A 24778-nucleotide genomic window follows, 5' to 3' on the forward strand; every position below is an offset into this window, starting at 1 on the left:
TGATTTAGATTATTATTTATCATCATTCTTCCACAAATAAATCGATTATCATGTGTAATTATATACGTTGAATCCTAAACACTTGACTAAGTTTCTTAAATTCTTAACCCATTACAGTTAACCTATTAATTTGAAGCCCAATTAAATACAAAGTCCCATTTTTAATTCATTGACATATAACCAGCCCAATACCAATAAAAGACCAACCTAAATTCAATTAAAGTCAAAACTAGTCAACGAATTTACCTCCACGGCTCCAACTCATCTTCTCGAGGCATGTCGGTATGGCTGATGATCGACCACCATTCCTGTTGTGGTTCACCGGCGACAGCTTTCACACTGGCGACGCATTTTCTTCTCCGGCTGAGCTTTCTCTTTCCCTGGTGGTTCTAAACACCAATGCTTAAGGCCAAGAAATTCACTCATATCACCTCCCGATAATTAATATTAATATTTATTAGCAGTTAATGGAAGTAATTGGCAGTCACAACGGTTCATGTATTTAGGTTCAAACTAGGTTACAACCCGTGGAATCCACGGGTAAAAAATTTGTAAAAAAATTATATTATTAATAAGAAGTAAATTTGTTTAACATTTTTATATTTATTATTTAAAATTAATATTAATATATATTTGTACAAAAATATACAAATTTGAATAGATGTTAAAAGAAACACAAGCAAACATTAGAAAAGTTAAATACAAAGATAACTAAAGTGAAAGTTTGCATATTTGAATGTTTTATGAAATGCGAGGGCAAATCTGTAATTTTTTGATTTGAGGAAGCAAACAATAAACACCATGTGACATTGATTAAAGTGTGAAAATGAAATATCAAAACAAAATCAATATTATGGATTGCAATGGTATATAAAAAATATATAAAAAATTTAAATAAAAAAAAACACAATTGTTTTAATTTAAACACTACGAATGATTTATAAATTTCTAAAAACTTCCTTATACACAACATTGCAAGTTTTGTTTGTAAGTCTACCATCCTTATCTAAAATTAACAATTTCAATCCTTCTCTACTTTGAACTCTCGATAAGGCAACATACAACTGTCCATGTGAAAAAACAGGATCTTTGAGATACAGACCAACCTTTGATAGCGACTGCCCTTGACTTTTATTAATTGTCATTGCAAAACATACAGCCACAGGAAATTGTCTTCTTTGAAATTTGAAGGGAATTTTTTTTTCAGATGGAGTTAAAGACAATCTTGGAATAAAGGTTTGTTTTCCAATATTAGTTCCAGATATGATAATTGCCTCAATAACACGTTTGCCCAGAGACTTCACTTGTAGTCTGGTGCCGTTACATAATCCATTCTTTTGATCAATGTTTCTAAGTAACATAACTGGAACACCGACTTTTAAAATTAACCTATGATTTGGCAAACCTGATATTTTAAGACCATTTAAAATATCTGGGGAGTATAAATTGGGATCAAAATGATCATGAACAAACTCTGATTGGCAAAGACTATCTGAACTTAAATATTCAACTTCGTCTCCGGGAAACAGTGCTAACAAACGATCATTGATTTGTTGGACAACTTCATTTTTCGGAGCTAGTATAGCTCTTTCTTGAAAATAACTCATAACGTTGAATTTTTCCAAGATTGAAGGATATACAAACTCAATTAATGAACCTATAGGATCATGTGGATCATTAATGAGAATATCATCCGGAACATCAATAATCGCTTCACCATCGTTTAAACCACCAACTTTTCCTTCTCCTATATCCAAAAGCCAGTTTGCAAAACTTTGTATTTTTCGAATATCAGATGGTTCCCTTCCAACGGTTAGTCTCATGTTTATTGTTAATCTATGGACTTTGCAGTGTTGCCATATATATGAAGAACTTAAAGAAGCATTAACAATATTTTGTCTACTGCCTCCTTGAACAACAGGTAGAATCTGTCTGAAGTCTCCTCCAAAAACAATCACTTTCCCTCCAAATGGAATTTTTGAGTTGCCAGACTTGTCAAAGTTACATACATCTTTCAGAGCTCGATCTAAAGCTTCAAATGCATGCTTGTGGACCATAGGTGCTTCATCCCAGATAATCAATGAGGTTTTTCTTACTAATCTGCCGAGTTCATTATCAGGCGATATCTTACAAACAGAATCCTCTGTAAGATTCAATGGAATTATAAACCGAGAGTGTGCTGTCCTACCTCCAGGCAATAATAACGATGCAATACCACTTGAAGCAACATTTAAAACTATATCACCTTTACATCTAATTGCTGCAGATATCGTCTTCCAAAGAAAGGTTTTGCCTGTTCCACCATATCCATACACAAAAAAACACCTCCTTTCTTATCATTGACTGTAGTCATGATATCAATAAAAATATTTCGCTGCTCGTTTGTTAATGCATGAAACATTCGATCAAACTATTTCTTTAAGATGGGTATGTCATAGTCTAGCTCCTCCGTGATAAGGCGATTTGTTGAAGAAGAAACCATATCAGTATCAGGGTAAGGCATTTTGTTATAATTTTTAAGACTGGTGTTGTTACGAAGTAAAATCTGTTCGATCTCAAACAAAGTCAAGTTTTTAAGTTGATCCTCATTGAGTGTTAAACCTGTAAAAATTATGAATATGTAAAAAACAATATAATATTAAAAACATTAATTTTTATAAACAAATTTGCACGCTGCATATTGAAAATATATAATATTCATTTTTACAAATAATGTTAAAAAATTATAATACCTGGAGACTTTAATGTACGTTGCTGGTTGTAAAGAATACCATCTGACAATAGTTGCCATGTATTTTCCCAAACAAACTCTGGTCTACCCAAACTGTCAGACATTAACATCGTAGCAAATAAGAAACGCAGATAAAAACCACTTCCTGAATGACTTGCTTCCTTAATTGCTTCGACATATTCTTTGTCGTCGTCTAAGAGGCCCAAAGCATAACATGCATCTCGAAAAGTAGGAAATTCTTCACCATTTACCGTACGAATTTCTTCAAATGATTTTGGACCTTTCACTTTATTTAAAAGAATTCTTAGGAAGTATATTTCACCAAGTTTAGGTGAAACAGAGTGAATCGTTCCTATTGAACGTCCAATTTTCCTTGGCTTCCACAACTTATGATTAGCTTTCCAAACGAACTTTGTCGGAAATTCAACATATGTAAGTTTTCGTGCATCTTTATTAATTTTATTACATTCCATCCAAGATGTGAACATAGAAGCAGCAACTGAAGGTTGTTCAAGAACATCGTCAATATCATCGTCTGCAGCATATATAAGTTGTTGTTGATTAGGAAGATGAAAAGGTAGTCGCATCACAGAAGGATATCGGTAATGAACATCATATTTAAATATTCGCCATGATGCTTCACATGCAGATAAATATCTACAATCATAATAATCTTTTATTTCATCGACAACCTTTTCTTGATGAGAATCAGTGTTGATGTCAACAGCAACTGTAGCTCTATCTGGACCTTTGTTTATATATTTAAACAGATACTTTATGGAAGATCCTTGATTGCACCATTCAACATTAATATGTGCCTGATATCTTTTCAACAGATATTTGTTATATGGAACAACATTTCTGTTGTCTAACTTGACACCTGATTTTTCGACAAAATATCCATTGTTTCTTCTCATATATAAGGGATAACCGTTGTTATCAACTGAAGAATGATTACAGAATTGCTTTGGAAAATTTTTCGAACATTGCCTGTCAACCATACATGGGCAATTCATATTTTCAGCTCCACAAGGACCATGTATCATGAATTCACTTACAAGTGAATACAACTCTGGCTCTTCATTGATATTTGGAATCTCCGCGGAAATTATCGGATCAATATATTCAACAGTAGGCCGCTTGGAGTCAGGATGCATAAATAGACAAATATGACTATGTGGCAAACCCCTTTTTTGAAATTCAATTGTATAGACAACTGCAAATAAATTTTACAAAAAAGATATGATTAGTAGTGAATGAATTATATTTGCAACTAATAAATAATGTTAAGAAACGAAAAAAGAATAAAAAATAAATTTTTATTAAACAACAACTTTCAATACCTGCTTGAACGATGCCGAAAATTTTATTTTCCCGTATGTCTTTAATAAAAGCATCAAGCTTTATTTTGAATAGCCTACATAAGATATCAGGTCTATCTTCAGGATGCAATGAAGTGTTACGAAGAAACCTTTTAACTTCAGGCCATTTTGGGTTACATGTAAAGGTTATGAAGAAATCAGGATATCCAAACCATTTACATAAGGACATGGCGTCAAGGTAGTTTTGCATCATATAACGTGCACCGCGAGTGAATGAGGTAGGTAAGATAACACGTTGTCCGACGTTGGATATATCTCTATTCCCGAGGTCTTGTTGATTACGTAAAATCTCATAAGACTCGCATCTAAGAATTTGTTGTTTGCTCCTTATGAAATGTAATCTCTCGCTTTCAATCATAGTATAAGCGTCTACCAAAAACTGTTAAAACAACCTTTTTGAATTAAGAATTAGTGAAAAATATTGATCCCTGTCCTGTATTCTATAAGAAAAAAATTCTCTCATTGTACAGTTGGGCCGCTTGCTGTTGCTTGAAGATGTAATACCTCGATGTGGTATGTCAACTCTGTAACCATCATCACCATATGGAAAGAGTAGTGGATATTGAAGAGGAATGTATGATGGATGTAATTCACTAATACGTCGTAGAGAACCACATGAAGTTTGAACAATAATATCTCTATTATCAATTGAATCACCAATATCTCCAACAATCAAAGCTGCTACCTCAGAAGCAGACGGTAGGTTGTATGTCCTTCCATCTTGGTCCCTTCTTCCAATAATTCTCAACTTGATATCAACACAAGGATTTTCATTAAAACAATCTCTAACCATCCTATAAGATTGAACCAAGACATTATTTGAATCTAACATCAATTTCAAATCTTGTATAATATCATCATCAAGGACAGAAGAATTTGATGTAGATCGTTGATTTTCTCCACTGCAAGTACCATTAACAGATAAACATAAGATAAATAAAGAAAGTATTACTGATCAATAAGATATATATTAATATTAATGTGATAATATAGAAAAGTGTACCCCAAGCATGTTCGTCTATTTGCGATTTCATTATCAGTATCGTATATGTACAACTGAGAGAATTTTGGTTTAAATCCCTGATTTGGTAAAAGGCTTCCGATACTATGATAATTTTGACCACTAAGTCTAAAAATGTATGGAGCATTGCCTCTATTGATTGAGAAATCAATTTTGCCACCCATCGACGTAAAAGAAAACATAGAATTGTACGAACGAATGTTCTTCATGAAATGTTTGCTTTTAGAATCTCCAGATTTAAAAAGAATTTCATAACTTGGAGGTGCATTCTTTAACTCTGGAAGTTGAACTTTGCCATAACCACAACATAGAGAATAATTTTCATTATCCTTTTTTCTACATTTGATAGATTCATCTTTCCATAATTTTGCAAAACATGTTTGGCATACAACATTCTGATCACCATGATCCAAATAATTTGTGAATTAAGTTTTACATAAAAAGTTAATATTGTAAGTTTAGATAATTGTAAATGATTGGATAAACAACTGTAAATTTTATACTTTTTAAAAATTTACCTTTTGATATACCGTTGTATATGTTTTGATTACTTTGACCATCGTTGTTGTCTTGATCGGATGTCAAACCAATTATTGGAATAGGAGATAAATTTGCCCTTTTTTTGTTTTTATTACGATTAGGATTGGTAGACATGACTGAAGATGATCTCTTTGTTACTGTAGATGAGTTGTTTGATGTGTCACCATTTGAAATTACAGAGTATTGTCGAATATTTGGTAACGGTGATTGAAAACTGTTTTTTGAAATATCCATCGCTAGGGAAAAAAGATTAAAAATATGCATTGTTAAATATCATAGAATAAAAATATATATTATTAGATGAAATGGTACAATAAATGACTTACCATTGGAAATGTTAGATAACGGAGTTCTAACATTTAAATGTGAAGGAGGATTTTGTAAAATTGATTGTTTTGACATGTTTGCAGTTGATTCAGATGAGGTTATGTTTTTATTTTGACGAACAACTCCGTTGATTTTGTCTGTAAAAAATATGTTAATGAGAAATGAGTTAGTATTTAATATGAAATAATAAGTTTTAATTTATATTTCTAAACAAAGATAAAAAATTTAAGAGCAATCAAGTATGTTACCGTTTGAATCCATTCTGATGTTTGGTAACGGTGTTTGAAAACTGTTATTGGAGATATCCATGACTGGGAAAAGAAGTTTGAAGGTATACAATATTAAATATGATACAATGACAATATATGTATTATAAAATAAAAATATATATGAGATACCATTGGAAATGTTAGATAACGGAGTTCTAAAATTTAAATATGAAGGTGTTTGTAACATTGGTTGTTTTGACATTTTCCCATTTGACATAGATGTGCATACGTTTTTGTTTCGATTGACCACTCCTTTGAATGTTTCTGTAAAAAAATTGTTATAAGAAATGGATAAATTATAAATAAAAGTGTACTTGTTTGAAGGTTAGAAAGAAAGTGTAAAAACAATGATGTATGTTACCGTTTGAATCGAAGCTGATGTTTGTTGACGGTGATTGAAAACTGTTATTGGAAATATCCATGACTGGGATAAGAAAATTGAAGGTAAACAATATTATATATGATACAATAAGATTGTCGATTATAAAAATAAATTAAACAAATAAATGACTTACCATTGGAAATGTTAGATAAAGGAGTTCTAACATTTAAATGTGAAGGATGATTTGGTAACATTGATTTTTTTGAAACATTGGCACTTGATGTAGATGCGGATACGTTTTTACTTCGATGGACAACTCCTTTAAATTTGCATTGAGAAAAAAAAATTATAAATAAAATAACTTATAAATAATATTAGAAATCGATAAATAATATATGAATATTAATATTGATAAATACATATTACTTTAAAAAAGCATTTCAAATTAATTACTTTTATATTTAACTGATAAAAAAAATGTGTACATGACTTTAAGTAGGTTATCTATTAATTTCATTTTCAAAAGATGTGACATAGATGAAATTGAAAGGATTCATTTGGTCATACCTTTTTTTTTATTGTCCAAATATAATTTTCTTATTCTTCTTTTTTCTCTAGCCTGAACATGATAGATGTTTCTATCTGAATCTGCATAAGCATATATATATATATATATATATATATATATATATATATATAGAGAGAGAGAGAGAGAGAGAGACATAAAATAGTTATAATTAAGATTAAAAAATTTTATAAAGAAAGTAATAACATATTAATTGAACGTACCGTTAGCACCCGGGTTACTAACATTTGTAGAAGATACAATTTGATCGACTGATGTAGTGTACATCGGTATATGTTTTGTATTATCAAGATAGAAATTATTTAATTTTATCTTCTTATTAGTCTTGTAAACATCCATGTTAATTGTTAGTATCTGAAATATAAGAAAAATAAGAGAAAATATATTAATGGTAATTTTTGTACTGTAATATACTACAAACCTGTACATTTTCAGAATTTATTTTGCCTTTATTTTGTTTATATTTCAGATTCATTGAGGGGTTACACAAAGAAAGCTAAAAGTACAATCGAAATCAATACGAATAGAAATAAAATTTTATATTTATGTTTTTTGAGTTCGGGGGCATTTCTGTGACGTTATAATGACAAATACATTTTTCTATCAGTTTTTTGTTATATTTTTTCTTCTTTATTATTAGTTGATTGTATTTTGTATTACTTGACTGGTAGGTTCTATTTTGAATTAAGGGGCAGTTCTGTCATGTTTCATAGAATTACATATTTGTCATTGATTTGAACCGGTTTACACCAAAAACATATTAATCAAAGGGAAATAGGATATGATGTAGGCTTAAACAGAACCATTTTTAGTTGTTAATATTACTGAATACGAAATTTTCGTTTTTGCATTACCCTACTACTATTTACTTAGCATTAAACTTTAATTCAATGTCACTTAATATGTTCATCCATGTTTTATTCATGTAGGTTTTTATACAATCTTTACACGAAAAACGTCTATCTAAACATCAAGCATATGAAAGTGGACCAGGTGTAAAAAGTATTTCATATTTCCTAATGGCCGATGTTTAGCAGTTCGTAGTAACAACCAGATGTTTAGAGTAAAAAAACAATGATAAGCAGAATTTAAGTCGCAGAATTCAGAAGAAGAAAAGAATTTTCAATTGTACGATTAACACAAACATTGAGAAGCAATCATATATAATCATGAGAAACTTACCGAAGGAAAAAAGTCGGTGATTGAATATCCGAAATTAAGAAGCAGAATTGAGATGCAGAGAGTGTCCTTTGGATTGAAGTATGTAACTGAATATTCGAAATTCAACTTACGTGAGATTATTAAGATTAAGATCCATAATAACCACACAATGCTGTAAAGAAATACTGATTATCATATGTTTCAAATATATACTGACAAATATATACTGACAAATATATGATCAAATCGACATAATAATGAAAATTAAATGTAATAGATATGATTGATATGGATACCATAAAAAATGCTCTTAATCAGGTAATTATATAATTTCCATATTGAATATCAATTTCTAAGTGAAAGAAATAAATGGTAAAATATGGTATTTTATATTTGTAAAATACGTTTTATCTGCATAATTTGCTTAAATGTGATTTATTTTAAGAAGTTTCGAATCATAATACCTGTCATAGTGGTATGTGTTTTGAAAAAAATACACCTGTGTCAAAAAACCTAACACATCACATGGAATGAGCCGGCGAGGGCATATTAGTCTTTTGCATATATATATATATTTTTTGGCCAAAAAGTGTTATGTACTTTGTATTGATTCAGAAACAAAAAGATATATTTAAGTTGTGAATGATCCAGATCAATATGAACATTCCGGATGCAATATTTGTAAATAAAAAAAATTGACATGTTATTTAGGTCTACCAGAGGAGACAATAAATTCACAATTATTTTGGAATGTAAAGACTGAAAATTGCAGAGGTTAACAAAAGGATTGACAAAGGCCAAATTTGACATCTGATGCTTATCCATTCTATCCACTGTTACACATTCAAATACATAGACATATCTCATGTGACAACTTCATTACAATGTACATTTCTAACATTACATATAATTTTTGAAAAACATATTCCTGTGATGCATGCACCGATTTCATGTGCATTTGATATACCACTTTTTTTAATTTATTCATATTTGATACATGTTTTTTCATATAGCTAATATACTCATAACACGAAAAAGAAAAGTACATTGCTTTATTTGCACATGAAAGCTAATTCTGTCGAATTATTTTTGATATATCTATGCATAATTAGAATTTTTATAATCATAATTGTTAAGTATTCAAACTTTCATCAGTAGACACACTTATGACACACATATAAAGGAAGGCTTAAAGTACAAAACACACATCGAACAAAAAGAAAAGTTATTGGTTACCTAAAAGCTTAACATCCATATTTATTACGCCAACAAATCACTTTAAAATTGGATTATTCTAATTAAAGTCATAACCCAAAAAAACTGTTTTTTACTTCAGATAGAGATTAGAAACAAAAAGAAACCAAGAACTATGAATGTTTGAATACTGAACACCACGAAGAGCAAAACTGCCAAACAGAATCCCAAAAAAAAAAAATTCAAGAATATTGTTGATTCAAAAAGTCCAAACTGAAATCACTTTTCAAGTTTTGGTATTAAAAGACCTGTGTTGCCATCGACCTTGGAATTCAAGCGCGGTACTTTTGTAGACGAATTGACATTATCATATTCATCAACATCAATTGTATCTCCAACGTTTCGTTTTTTTACATTTGGGGGTGAATTAAACTTGAAGGGACTTGTAGCTTCTGATTTGTCGGGCATGGAAGGCGTCAAATTATCACCGGTCTGTGAGATGGCGTCCTTGAAGCAAAATCAGGAAATAGATTTAGTACGAAAATAATAACAAAAAAAATTTGATAAAAAAAATTTATATAAAAATAAATAATGTAGTTTTATAGGCTAACCTTCAACGACTTCGTTTCGTGAGATGCTTCGTGAGATGCGATTTCTGTATCATCAGGATTTCCAGAATTACCTGTCTGCTTTAGGTGCATAAAAAGTATGTATTATCATTTGTGGGTTTAAGGTTTTATTCCATCAAGATTTACAATTAATTAGTAATTAGTAAAAATCATTAAATAAAAGTGTGCATCATAATTTCCAAAAAAAGATGTATATAAATACCTCAACAGATAACTTTTTTTCCAAAGCATTGATAACGTTACTATCAAGCGTATAGCCAAGTATCCCAACCGATTGTAGTTATTGGATACGTTGAATCTATTAACATCTATCTTGAATGCCATCTTTTTATGTACCAGACATTTGAGGTCATAAGGATACATTCTCGGATTATCCCCAGCCTGGAAAAAATGTCTTATGTATTATTGTTATGGTTAAAAGCAAATTAATATTAATTAATACAAATAAAATGAAACAAATAATAGAATTTAATAACACATATATTATACTTAAGTTATACCTGTTTGATTTTCTCTATGAGCTCACTTGCACGTTGTTTGACAAGTCTATAAGCATCTCTATCAAACATAGTTAGTGTGATTGTGCCAGAATCATCTTGGACACGAATAGGTATTTTATACCTACAAAAATATCCCACATAAATTTATATTAAATATGTTTAAGTTTAACTATACATTATTAATGATTAATAATGTATTTAATTTGTCCGGTTAAGGTTTTGGTAAATGTAAAAAACTTTGGAGCTGAAGAAATGTCCTTTTTTTTACACTTATCAGTAGAGCATTCAACAACCACACTTGCATCACCACTATCTGGACCGCTAAAAGCATCTCTTCGATCAACTTTCTTTCCACAGTTTGAACACGCATCATAATACCAATCAATATCTTGTCATATACCATAAATTGTACCAACAATGATAAATTTCCCGACCTAAAAAAATATAAAATACAAAAAGATTCATAAAAAAACAATGCAACTACAATAAATGAATAATATAAAACAAAATCACATTAAATAAACCAAATTATTGACATACCTCTTGTGGTTCTAGCAAATCGACAACATTTTTAACTTTGTGATTATTCAAAAAGTCTTCATATTCATTGTATGATTGAGAGCTATCAAAAGTCAAAGAAGAAGAAGGGTTTTGAATTCCTCGTAATCCAACCACGCTGTTTTTTTATTTAGGAAAATAATTATGAAATTAGTAAAATTATTAAAAAGAAACAAAATAAGAATGAATAATTAAAATAGTTTGTTACCTATCTGTGAAGGCCACAATTTCGGGAAGATCAGCATTTATGAACATACGTGTGTGATCAAAATAATTGTTAACAGAAGGAATTCCTGTTGAAAGAAAATAAATTAGTCAAAATAATGAGTAATAAAAAAGCGTAAAATAACGAAGGTTGCCTTTTATAAGAACTGTACCGATATAGACATTAAGTCTTGCAAACTGCAAAATAATAACCACACGACCAACTTGTTTATGAGCTTCAAGATAAGAAATCACTTGGTATGCGAAATCTGCAAACAATGTGACGTTAACTTGCAAACCTCTGCAGAAACAGTAAAGGTTAAATGTTTATATAATAATAATAATAATAATAATAATAATAATAATAATAATAATAATAATATTAATAATAATAATTTAATATATAATATAATAAAAGTTATAATTACTCTAAGTTTCTGATTTGTAAAGTTAGCCAATGTTTCGATTTGCTAACATCACGGGAATCCAGCTTGCCTAACGAAACAACTTCACCTATAACATCTAAAAAATGATAATACAATATGTCAAATTTATGTAAAATTAAAAAATTAAATATAAAATGCAATAAAATAGGGGGAAAAAGTACCAATTGAGATATTAGATGTAGTTGTCGCAGAGATAATGGTTTCAAACGATACAAAACAAAACTCATATTTTGTTTTGGATTGAAAACCAAGACACTCATGAACAGTTGTTTGTCCATGCAAGTTTAACTTGGAGGTTACATCACTTATTTTAAAAGTGTATTTGTTTGGAGCTATAGTGGGGGATCGGATGTAAATAGCGTCATCTTCTTTCAGCTTGGAGTCAAACCTTTGGAAATCTTTTCGGCAGATACTGGCTCTGATTTTTGTACCCTATTAATATATTGTAAGAATATTATATATATTGCTGACCAATTGTATATTAATTTATATAATTTGGTCAAAGTTGAATCAATTATTCGACCATGAATGAATTTGAATAATATTATTGGAATGAGCAAATACAAAAAAAAATGATTTTGAATAATGTTATTGTAATAGGATATTTTACCATTTCATCCATTAATATCATTTCAATTGATTTCACAACAGTGGGGTCGGATTCGGAAAATGATCTCCACAACCGGATGATACACACTTTTAGTGTGTAATCATCCCTCATATTGTCTAAGTCGCTGATGAAAGTGATATTTCTAGCTGCCATTGTCACTACAACAGAAAGACATACAATATTAAGGATAAACAATGGAAGAAAATTACACATAGAAAATGTAAACACAAACATAATTACAATTATGTCCCTAGAGTAGTAAACATATAAAAAAAGATTTGGCCATTACAATTAACAAAAAAAAGGCAGGATGAACGGGCAGGACAGATTTGTCCTTTAGAATTAACAAAAAGATAAAATGAAAGTATGTTGCTATTGATTGTAACGTTTGTTAAAGAATGCATGCAGGGGTAGGGGTATATTAGTCCAATTTGATGTACTTCATAGTTAAAGAATGCAGAAAATCGATATTTGAGTATATTTCATATTGATCAAATATAAATAAAGGGTAAAAATGGTATTTTACCAATAAAAAAATAAGTACCAACAGCAGGACAGATTTGGCCTTTAAAGTTAGCAAACACAGAAAATGAAAGCATGCTGAGAAGTACAAATTTTTTATGGTTTCTAAATAAAAGCAACGCCAAATTGAAAAGTACAATTTTCCTATTGTTTGATATTGTTTGGTTCCTGTTTTTGGGGTTTTTTTTTCTGCTGGGACGTTTATTTTTTGTGGTTTTTTTGTGTTTTTGTTTTTTTGGATGCTCTTTGATGTGTTTTTTTTTAATTTGAAAACAATGTTACCCGAAGATGTAAGATTGGTCAACTTAATTAAGTTATAAAAATATCAAATTAAGAGTATATAATAATAAGATCCAAAAGTGGATAAGATTGACAGATATAAATAAAGGGTAAAAAGGGTTTTTAAGGGGTAGATAGGTTGTTAATATCATCTTCTTGGGCGTACATGTATATACACTACAAAGAGAAAACAAAAGACGAAAATGCCCTCCAGCATTTGATCCAGTGGATAGAATGGATAAGCATGAAAAATCAAAATTAACAACGATTGATGAAGGACGAAAATGCCCTAGCCATCATTATTGTTTGATTAGCAATCTGAAAGTAGGTTTTTAAGAAGCAGAAACAATTTTCGATTATGATTATCACACGCATACACATTGAGAATTGAGAAGCATAAACTGTTGTGTAAAAAACAACACATAAATTAAAAAAAAACACACAAGAAGATTCAACTAATAAACAAACAATCTGAAAGTAAGCTTTTAAGAAACTTACCGAACACCTCTTTTCTGCGATTGAGTGGAGGATTTTCGTCTGTGATTGAGTGGATGATTTTGGAGCACGATTGATGAAGGACGAAGGAGACACAATTTACCAAAGAAACGATTGATATAAAGGTTTGAAATTTATATTGACTGTAATACGATTTCTATTGAATGCAATTGATAGCATTGATAGCATACCTTATATAAAAGATCGGATACCATAATAAGATGCTATGAAACGGGAATGTAATGAATTTTGGAGTTAATGCCCAGACCTGTTATAACCGAGTAATTCTAAAGAAAACAGGGCGTAGTATATGTTTTGATACGCAGCTGAATCAAAGAGGGGTATAATAGGTATTTAACTTTGTAAAAATTCAGCTCTTTTCAATGGACACGTGGATTTAGGTTTTGTTTATTAGATAGGGAGATATGGGTGTTACATCATCATCCTAGTCATAAATGGTGTTATAACACCAAAAGTGGAAATAGGCAACACCAAATAACATGTAATAACACCACTTATTTTCTATTTTATTTTTTATTTTATTTTTTGATGTTTGTAATTCCCATTTTTCTATTTTGTTTTATTTTTTTAATTTATGTCATAATAATTTAAAAAAAACATATAAATTAAATAACACATAATTAAAATAAATACTAATTAAAAACTACATTACAACGAAAAAACATAAAACGACATTCCAATGAAAAAAAACATAGACCGAAAAAAAAATAACAAAAAAAAACACTAATCTTCGTCTAAATATTTCTGCTCAATCATCGCCTTCATTTTTCAGAGTGTCTCCAACCGTCTCGGTGGTAAATTATCTTCGCTAGTTTGAAGAATTGCCAAATCTTTTGCAATATGATCGCTCTCGGCTTCATGACGCAAGAACTCAAAATGTTCCCGTTGCAACTCATATCTTTTACGCGCGATTTCGTTGTGTTTGTCAAATTTTTGTTTCATTTCGGCTTGCTCTCGTCGTCTACTTTCGGCTTCATCCGCGTGCCATTGAGCACGCCTCGCTTTGTCGCGGCCTATCGGTCGTCGAGGCGGGGAGATCTCTTCAAGGTCGTTCAAGTCGTCCGGTATCTCATCCGTGTCCGCATTGAGGTCGATGTTCGTCCGTGCGTCCGAAACATCGACCGAACCCGATCCGCGCGACCTCTTCGATTGTTGTTCCGTAAATGTGTCCGTTTTATTCCACTTTGGTTCTTCCTTCACAATCTCCCAAATTTTTTCGTGCTAAAAAACGTGACTAGTCTCCACATGATATTGCTCCCTCGCCGCTCTATAAACGTCAAAATCGGTCGCACCACTTTGCTTGTGCGAGGAAAGTTTGTTGTAGATGAAATTGAATTTGGTGCACTTCTTGCTTATTTGAGTCCACTTGCTACTCAACATGTCGTGATTGCGGTAGTTTTCATCTTTATTCAAAATGGCACAAAATTTCACGATGACGGCTTCCCAAAAAGCAGCTCTTCGCATATCGTTTCCTTGCGTTGGATTTTTTGATGTCCCGCACCAAGCCACCGCCAATGCGTATTCCTCATCCGCGGTCCACCATGTAGGAGGTTCGTCTTCTGATTGCTCCACCGCAACTGTTTTCCCTTTCCTTCGTCCTCTACCTTTTTGGGCCGTTTTTTCCCGCTCCCTCCTGCTTGCGTCTCGGGTACAGTTTCTTGGGTGAGTTGTGGTTGTGTGGTATTTTGTTGTATTGTAGCAAATGGGTTGAAAATGTTTTGTGGAAGGTTTGTAGTGAATTGTGGTGGGGTGAGGCGGGATTGAAAAAGTTGTCTTGTGTGTTGAGAATGTTCACGTACATTTCGTATTGTGCAAAACCAAGAGGCGGAGGTGTGTTTTTGTTTGGAGGAGGAGTGTTGGGGTTTTGATCCATAGTAGGGAAAATATTTTTTTTTTGAAGATTTGAGAGTAATAAGGTTTGTAAAAGATAAAGGTTGATGTATGTGTATATATATAGTTGTAAAAAGATTGAAAATGTATTAACCTTTTTTTTTACATTTTGACCGTTTTACAACGGTTGAAAAATAAAAAAATATAGACGTCGGAGTGAATTTGCGTCGAAATCTTCCCGTTGTCGAGCGTTACCATCGTAACGCCTTATAACATAATGGCTAAAAACGCATGCCTGGCGCGGTGTTCCCCGCGTTATAACGGCGTTTTTACATGGTCACGTCGGATTAACGCGAATACGCGTTGCCCGTACCTACCCGTCTTAACAATAATATTTATTTTATCCAATTTGTTGAAAAGACAAATTTGATCATTGGTTGCTATCTCTTGGTTGTTTCAGTAGCCAAATCTATTTTACCAACAATTCCCACCTTAACTAGTAGTCCAAACTATCCGATTGTTGATTTAGATTATTATTTATCATCATTCTTCCACAAATAAATCGATTATCATGTGTAATTATGTACGTTGAATCCTAAACACTTGACTAAGTTTCTTAGGTGTGTTTGTTTCACATAATTCTTAAGGAATTAGAAGGAATTGGAAATTAAAATCTATGGGAGATTGTGTTTGGGTTACCAAAAGAATGGAATTAGATTTCCATAATTACCATTTAATTCCTCATTTGAAAGAATTATAATTCTTCCACTGTGCATCATGAAAGTAGATTCAATTCTTCCATAATTACCATTCAACATTACTTTTGCCTTTACTTTTGTTTTTTTGTTTTTTTTTTTGTTTTTTTTTGCCTACGATGAATTTTTTTGTGACCCATCTTTTTACCCCTTATGTTTGTTTTCTTGAAAAAGATGAGACAAAAGTCCTTAAATTATTTAAAATCCATGGTAGTTATTTTTTTAATTCAAAATTTGTAGAAGAGTTCAATAAAAAATGTTGTAATTAAATAAAACTTTATCGTGTTTATTAAAAAATATAATTAATTACAAAAATCATTAAGAGTATTTCTGTCTTATTATAAAATTTATTTTCCAATTCCTTTATGAAATCAGCAAACCAAACAAAAAACATATTACATTCCATGTCAACCAAACGCATTGCAGCTTCTAGTATATTCAGATTCCAATTCCTTCAGATTCCAATTCATTTGATAGATTCCATTCCTTCCAAAAACATTCTGTGAACCAAACGCCCCCTTAAATTCTTAACCCATTACAATTAACCTATTAATCTGAAGCCCAATTATATACAAAGTCCCATTTTTAATTCATTGACATATAACCAGCCCAGTACCAATAAAAGACCATCTCATTTAAACCTAAATTCAATTAAAGTCAAAACTAGTCAACGAATTTACCTCCACGGCTCCAACTCATCTTCTCCAGGCATGTCGGTATGGCTGATGATCGACCACCATTCCTGTTGTGGTTCACCGGCGACAGCTTTCACACCTGCGACATCTTTTCTTCTCCGACTGAGCTTTCTCTTTCCCTAGCGGTTCTGAACACCAATGCTTAAGGCCAAGAAATTCACTCATATCACCTCCTGATAATTAATATTAATATTTATTAGCAGTTAATGGAAGTAATTGGCAGTCACAACGATTCATGTACTTAGGTTCAAATATGGATTGGCATCTAATGTGTGGTCGTGTGGACAATGCTATTCTGTGAGAATGACAAAGAAAATAAATTGTTTTATAATATGAATACGTTCAATCTTACATAACTATTGTCATTAACACGCATTCTCACTAATTAAATCGTCTATAAGGTTATTATAGACTTTTTTATTATTATTCTCATTCTGTCAGAATGTTGTCAGAATGTTTATTGAGTCGTATTCTGTCAGAATGAAAATGAGTGAAAAACGATGTTTGAGAACAAAAATGAATAAGAATTAGTGAGAATGCATGAAAATGACGATATTTTTGTAAGGTTTAACGTATTCGCACTACTAAACAACTTATTCTCTTAGTAACTCTCATAGAATAGCACTGTCCACACGTCCGCACAATAATTGTCCATCCACATTATAACCTAGCCTTATATATATATATATATATATATATATATATATATATATATATATATATATATATATATATATATGTGTGTGTGTGTAGGGAGTGGTTCAAATGAGAACCAAAAAAGGTTAAGAACCCTAAGAACCATTTTTAAATGTTTTCATTAATGGTATTTTGGACAAATTAAACATTAATATTATATTAAACAAAAATTTTCACTCCCTAGTTTACAACTAATTGCAACTTATCATGGGACCACTACCGAACAACCACTAGACCACCGTTGGACCGCCACCAGACAACCATCAGACCACCGTGGGACCGCCACCGGAGTAAAAAATTCAGTGACATTTTCTAGTCATATCCACAACTTAATAGAATAAACACTATAGCTCATATTTCTCCAATAATAACTTATACAGTCCATTATCAGTTTAATACATAAAATTCATAACTTAATATATTTCATTATACACTAATTCACATATTAAGAAAAATCAAACTAAAATTATATCACCACCACCACCAACTACCATATGACGCCACCAACCACTTATGTCACCGTTGCAACCATCCATCTTTCCAAATCACATCTGTAAGTAAATATTATATTCACAGTTTAAGTAACTAATCAATTCACTAATTTGGATTTTAATGCAAAATAGTTATAAAAACTAATACATTCTTCTATATTTATACTAAACAAAAAATAAATATATTCACAAGAAAATTAATACAAACATTCATAAATAAATCTTTCATATTTTAACACAAAATTCACTAAATATTCACAGCTTAATAGAGTCAATTCACAACTTAACACAGTCAATTCATAGTTTAGTATGCAAAATTCACAGCCTAATATAATCAATTCACTATTTAATACACAAAAATTATACATTCATAACCAATTATCAATTTCAAACTTACATTTATATCTTTAGATCTATGGGTTAGTGCTTATTTCAAAGTTTATTTACATAAATATTCACATTTTAATCTTTACATACTTTATTCAAAATTATAAAATAAGATATGTGTATAATGCTACTTTCATCTTATATTTTAGAAGAAAAAAATCATATTAAATTCACAGCTTAATACAGTCAATTCACAGATTAATACAGTTAATTCACAGATTAATACAATTAATTCACATCTTAATACAATCAATTTGCAGTTTAATATACAAAATTCATAACTTAATGTAATAAGTTCAAATTTTAATACAAAAAATTATACATTCTTGACCATATTCTCAACTTAAAACTTACATTTCAAGACTTTAATTCATAATTTAATAAATCAGTTTAAGACTCTCATTCACAATATTTACAACTGAAAAACGTACTTGAACTTATGGAAGCATTTCGTCAAACACCTTGTGTGCACCACACAAATTCACAGTTTAATGTAGCATTTCAAGGCTCTCATTCACAGTTTACTAAAACAGTTTTGTACTCTCATTCATAGTATTCACAACTTAAAAACATATTAATTAACTCATTCACACTTAAAACTTACATTAACAGAAGTAAACAATATCTAAAACACTAAAACACCACAATTCACAACTTAAAAAACCTAAAATAACATTATTTGAGAAAAACTAACATAATAACATACATTCTAAATTCAATCTACAACATAAATACCATAAAACTTAAATGTGAATAACAATTTTGTACAAATATTAGAACAAGTAAGAAAATAAACTTAGATTCACAACTTAACTACATTTAAAACTAAGATTAACAAAAATAAACAAAAATGGAGATTAAAATACTAAATTCACATTTTAATAAAACATTCACAGTTTAATAGAAGGATAAAAAATAAAAATCGACATATCTATGTGGCCTAAAAAAATGAAGTCTTTATGTATGTATTAATAGCAACAATATTTATTACTTAGTTAAATAGAACTATGCAAGCAAAGACATTCAAAAGTTAAGAAAGACTACTCTGTAGAAAAGAAAATAACCTAAAAGAAACATTAATGATCAAGTAAAGTTGAAAAGTACACGACAATAAAATAAGGAAGCCATCATTATCTCCATTGCATATAACGAAGCATCTCATAACTACGTTAATTTTTTTCATCGATTACAGTCAAAGTCAACTTGCAACCAAAAGGAGATTTTAACTTTTTACGTCTTTTCATAAATTGTTTTTTTACTGTAGCAGGTAGCCGATTCTCAAGGGTTGCTCGACCACTCACCTCTCTGAATCTCTATATTTTCAATTAACAATCACATAATAATCCAGTAACTTATGAAAATGGCAAATATTTTCAATTAACAATCAAAAAATAATTCACAAGATAATCAATCGCAGAACTTCAATTCAGTCAAACGAATAACTCAATCATAGGTCATAACCGACAAAGTGAGATAAACAAGGGAAATCGATACTTATAGGAGAGTTATAGTAAACAAAGTTACCTTTGACAACGATTTACTACTGTATTTTGATAACTGAAGGCCGGAGGAGGAAGGAGTCGACACTCGACATTGATATACCTAAGTGTTCCAATAATGTAGTTGCCATGGTGTAACATCGTTGCTGTGATGCAACAATTCTATTTGTAAAATAGCACCAAATTCTTAGATCTACATCAGATCTAAGCAAATCTGGTATCGGAGAGGGTAGTGGAGGTCGTCGGTGGTGTTGACGGCTGTGGTTCATGATAGATCTGGAGGAGATGAACGACAAAATGGTTTTGGCTTCAAATTTGATGGCGGAGAGTAGCAGCGAACAATATCTGAGTGAATCTAACGGTTTTGTAGGTGCTTGTCGGAGCAGATCTAAAACAAGGAATGTTATTAGGTGTTGTTAATGGCGAATTTTGGCTATAGGAGAAGAAACAATGGTGATGGTTCACCACAACAACGAAAAAAGACGACACATCAGTGATTTCAGATCTAAAATTCCGGCGACAGAAACCAATATATATATATATATATATATATATATATATATATATATATATATATATATATATATAGGTAAACGTTCAAATGAGAAGAAAAAAAGATTAAGAACTACTTATTTTAACTAATAGTTAAAGGTTATTTGTATATTTTATAGTATTTGATTTTTTTAAAGTTTTTACAAATGACAAAAACCAATAAAGACAAACTGGTCTTTTTAAGAAAACATATTCGATATGTTAGATCTGATATCATTTATTCGTTATTCTCTAAGAACAAAACAAGTATTCCCTCATCTCCTTCAACCATCTCTGATGAACACCACCACATCCACCACCGTCGGTGGCAACCTTTGACCACCGGCGATTAAACCTTATTCCTGTCGCCGAAATTTTAGATCTGAAATCACTGATGCGTCGTCTTTTTCGTTGTTGTGGTGAACCATCACCATTGTTTCTTCTCCTATAGCAAAAATTCGCCATTAACAACACCTAATAACATTCCTTGTTTTAGATCTGCTCCGACAAGCACCTACAAAACCGTTAGATTCACTCAGATATTGTTCGCTGCTACTCTCCGCCATCAAATTTGAAGCCAAAACCATTTTGTCGTTCATCTCCTCCAGATCTATCATGAACCACAGCCGTCAACACCACCGACGACCTCCACTACCCTCTCCGATACCAGATTTGCTTAGATCTGATGTAGATCTAAGAATTTGGTGCTATTTTACAAATAGAATTGTTGCATCACAGCAACGATGTTACACCATGGCAACTACATTATTGGAACACTTAGGTATATCAATGTCGAGTGTCGACTCCTTCCTCCTCCGGCCTTCAGTTATCAAAATACAGTAGTAAATCGTCGTCAAAAGTAACTTTGTTTACTATAACTCTCCTATAAGTATCGATTTCCCTTGTTTATCTCACTTTGTCGGTTATGACCTATGATTGAGTTATTCGTTTGACTGAATTGAAGTTCTGCGATTGATTATCTTGTGAAATATTTTTTGATTGTTAATTGAAAATATTTGCCATTTTCATAAGTTATTGGATTATTATGTGATTGTTAATTGAAAATATAGAGATTCAGAGAGGTGAATGGTCGAGCAGCCCTTGAGAATCGACTACCTGCTACAGTAAAAAAAACAATTTATGAAAAGACGTAAAAACTTAAAATCTCCTTCTGGTTGCAAGTTGACTTTGACTGTAATCGATGAAAAAAATTTAATGTAGTTATGAGATGCTTCGTTATATGCGATGGAGATAATGATGACTTCCTTATTTTATTGTCGGGTAGTTTTCAACTTTACTTGATCATTAATGTTTCTTTTAGGTTATTCTCTTTTCTACAGAGTAGTCCTTTTTAACTTTTGAATGTCTTTGCTTGCATAGTTCTATAGTACCCAAAGTTCTATTTAACTAAGTAATAAATATTGTTGCTATTAATACATACATAAAGACTTAATTTTTTAGGCCACATAGATATGTCGATTTTTATTGTTTATCCTTCTATTAAACTGTGAATGTTTTATTAAAATGTGAATTTAGTATTTTAATCTCCATTTTTGTTTATTTTTGTTAATCTTAGTTTTAAATGTTGTTAAGTTGTGAATCTAAGTTTATTTTCTTACTTGTTCTAATATATGTACAAAATTGTTATTCACATTTATGTTTTATGGTATTTATGTTGTAGATTGAATTTAGAATGTATGTTATTATGTTAGTTTTTCTCAAATAATGTTATTTTAGGTTTTTTAAGTTGTGAATTGTGGTGTTTTAGTGTTTTAGATATTGTTTATTTCTGTTAATGTAAGTTTTAAGTGTGAATGAGTTAATTAATATGTTTTTAAGTTGTGAATACTATGAATGAGAGTACAAAACTGTTTTAGTAAACTGTGAATGAGAGCCTTGAAATGCTACATTAAACTGTGAATTTGTGTGGTGCACACAAGGTGTTTGACGAAATGCTTCCATAAGTTCAAGTACGTTTTCAGTTGTAAATATTGTGAATGAGAGTCTTAAACTGATTTAAGTAAGTTTTAAGTTGAGAATATGGTCAAGAATGTATAATTTTTTGTATTAAAATTTGAACTTATTACATTAAGTTATGAATTTTGTATATTAAACTGCAAATTGATTGTATTAAGATGTGAATTAATGTCACACCCCGAAACCGTGATGGCGGAATTGTTCCGGGGCGGAGGACGTCATGCGTAGTATCACAACAATTGTATCATAGCAAGCGTAGTAAACACAACCAGACATTGAATACATATATGAAAAAGGTTTACATTGTTTAATACATAGCTTTTGTTCATATCAAAAGTAAAATAAAAATACGCGACTCTAACGCTTCGACTTCTCCGAACTCCTGGAAGTACCTGTCTACTAATTCCCTGAGAATACAAGCAGTTTTGAAAGAAAATCAGCATAAAGTTGGTGAGTTCATAAGAATTAGTTTAGGTGGAACAGTGTTCTTTGAATCCTTTTGAAAAGTGTTCCTCAAGAAAATCCTATATTTTCTTATGAAAAGCGTGTTTGAAAAACCCATTCCTTCCATGACTTCCAGATTTATACAAGATATGTAAAATCCAAGGTGTCGTGGAAGGAATATGAATATCCATTGATTACATGTTAAACAATCTGTTTTTGAATAGCCGGGTTATCCCGGGAAAATCCTGTATTTTCCCTAAGGGTTGATGATTGATTATCCGTTCTAAACTGAGGTGTGCAAGTATCTACCATACTCGTATCGATAAAAGCAGTTTTCTTTTAAAATCCCTGGTTACACCCAGAGAGGTATATTAGCCTTATTACATAAATAAAACTAAAATAAAAGAAAACCGTGATGAACTAAGTCCTGAAGGTATTATTAATACCCTCCAGTAATCTATCGGTAATTACTTTGAGGTTAGTTAATTTGATTCATTATTACAAAAGTAAATTCCTGTTATCTAGGTTTTGAGTTTCATGACCATAACTGACTGGATAAGGCACGTAACGGGGCCGGTATCCTCAATGACTTTGTCACCCGTAGACCTGTCGGTCCAACTGTAGCTAGCAGCGGGGTGCGGGATTGTCAGTCTCGTATAGATCTATACACAACAGCTACGCTCTCCCTACAAGAGACTCTGGTCACAAGTGCTAGTCCTACACTCTGTTTCTTGTGGTGAGTGTTACCAAGGACGTGTCTCAAACTTAGACTAACAAACTTACAAGTAATAATACTGAAAATCCTTTTATGATAAACATGAATCCTTTATAAAATGATGCATTTTACTATATGATTCAAAATTTTATTGCCTTAGTTCTGAAAACTGTTTCTACGTGTTGATTTCTTAATCGGTTGGCAAAATTGTTTTCCTTGTTAAAAGCATACTGAAAATATAATTATCTTAAACAAAATAACATATTTTGAGCACAAGTTTCCTTATGCTTTTGCTTGTATTCTCCCCCTGAAAAACGTTAAAAACACGGAAAAATGTAGGGGTATGAACTCACCTCGGGTGATTTGAATGAAGGATCGATACGAAACGCTGGATGTTCAAGTGAAGCCTTGAACACGATTTGACCCTAAATAACATGCAATGACACATAAAGGAGTCAAATGGAGGTATTTCACCACTAAATGTGATGGAGAACCACTCTAGGAACTTGGGACTACTTGCACTAAGTGTTAGAGCCCTAAAGGATTGCATGAGGTGAGTGTATGGCCACCTTTAAGGTGTGTGCGGTCATGGGTGTGCGGCCCAAGAGGTGTGCGGCCGTACACTCATGATGGAAGGTGTTCTTGGGGTGTTTCAAGGTCCATAATTGCAATCCATGAAGTGTCCTAGGTCTATACTCAATTGTAATGCAAGTTAGGGGTCCTAGAAGTGCGTTTGTGGCCCTAGGATGGGTGTGTGGTCGCATACTTGAGTGTGTGGTCGCACACTAGGGTGTGTGCGGCCGTACACAGGTGTGTGCGGTCGTACACCCCACAAGATGATGTCCAAAATGCCATTTTCAAGGTGCAAGAAGGCTAGGGGCATGTCTATTTCGAATATGGGAGTCAAACTCTCACTTTGGAGGGTGTTTTAAGAGTGTACGGCCACCCTTATGAAGGTGTG

The 24778-nt window shown here is 31.5% G+C and overlaps 2 protein-coding genes and 2 long non-coding RNA genes across 4 annotated transcripts; all 4 read right to left on the minus strand.

Moving 5' to 3' along the window:
• Window positions 1–242: 242 nt before the first annotated feature.
• On the minus strand, window positions 243–8810 carry LOC145106047 (uncharacterized). The gene is made up of 18 exons (XM_079043090.1): window positions 8804–8810; window positions 8361–8446; window positions 7600–7674; window positions 7382–7532; window positions 6786–6911; window positions 6632–6694; window positions 6400–6534; window positions 6250–6312; window positions 6001–6138; window positions 5653–5910; window positions 5117–5423; window positions 4726–5015; window positions 4582–4637; window positions 4075–4492; window positions 2733–3947; window positions 2536–2601; window positions 1107–2293; window positions 243–389 (listed from the first exon to the last, which is right to left on the minus strand). Exons 1-18 carry the CDS (start codon window positions 8808–8810, stop codon window positions 243–245), a joined length of 4788 nt encoding a protein of 1595 aa, XP_078899216.1.
• A 1117-nt stretch (window positions 8811–9927) lies between these two features.
• LOC145107542 (uncharacterized) lies at window positions 9928–10424 on the minus strand. The gene is made up of 3 exons (XR_013707891.1): window positions 10365–10424; window positions 10145–10219; window positions 9928–10040 (listed from the first exon to the last, which is right to left on the minus strand). It is a non-coding gene; the product is annotated as an uncharacterized LOC145107542 (long non-coding RNA).
• A 232-nt stretch (window positions 10425–10656) lies between these two features.
• LOC145106048 (replication factor A protein 1-like) lies at window positions 10657–12633 on the minus strand. Its single transcript, XM_079043091.1, has 9 exons — window positions 12481–12633; window positions 12032–12302; window positions 11853–11946; window positions 11598–11725; window positions 11429–11513; window positions 11203–11338; window positions 11136–11142; window positions 10900–11050; window positions 10657–10783 (listed from the first exon to the last, which is right to left on the minus strand). Exons 1-9 carry the CDS (start codon window positions 12631–12633, stop codon window positions 10657–10659), a joined length of 1152 nt encoding a protein of 383 aa, XP_078899217.1.
• Window positions 12634–18106: 5473 nt separating this feature from the next.
• LOC145168897 (uncharacterized) lies at window positions 18107–20673 on the minus strand. Its single transcript, XR_013742160.1, has 2 exons — window positions 20176–20673; window positions 18107–18324 (listed from the first exon to the last, which is right to left on the minus strand). It is a non-coding gene; the product is annotated as an uncharacterized LOC145168897 (long non-coding RNA).
• Window positions 20674–24778: the final 4105 nt, after the last annotated feature.

The sequence above is a fragment of the Lactuca virosa genome, chromosome 4 (genome assembly GCF_052849685.1).
Source record: "Lactuca virosa cultivar CGN04683 chromosome 4, Lactuca_virosa_CGN04683_v6, whole genome shotgun sequence".
Lineage (NCBI taxonomy): Eukaryota > Viridiplantae > Streptophyta > Magnoliopsida > Asterales > Asteraceae > Lactuca > Lactuca virosa.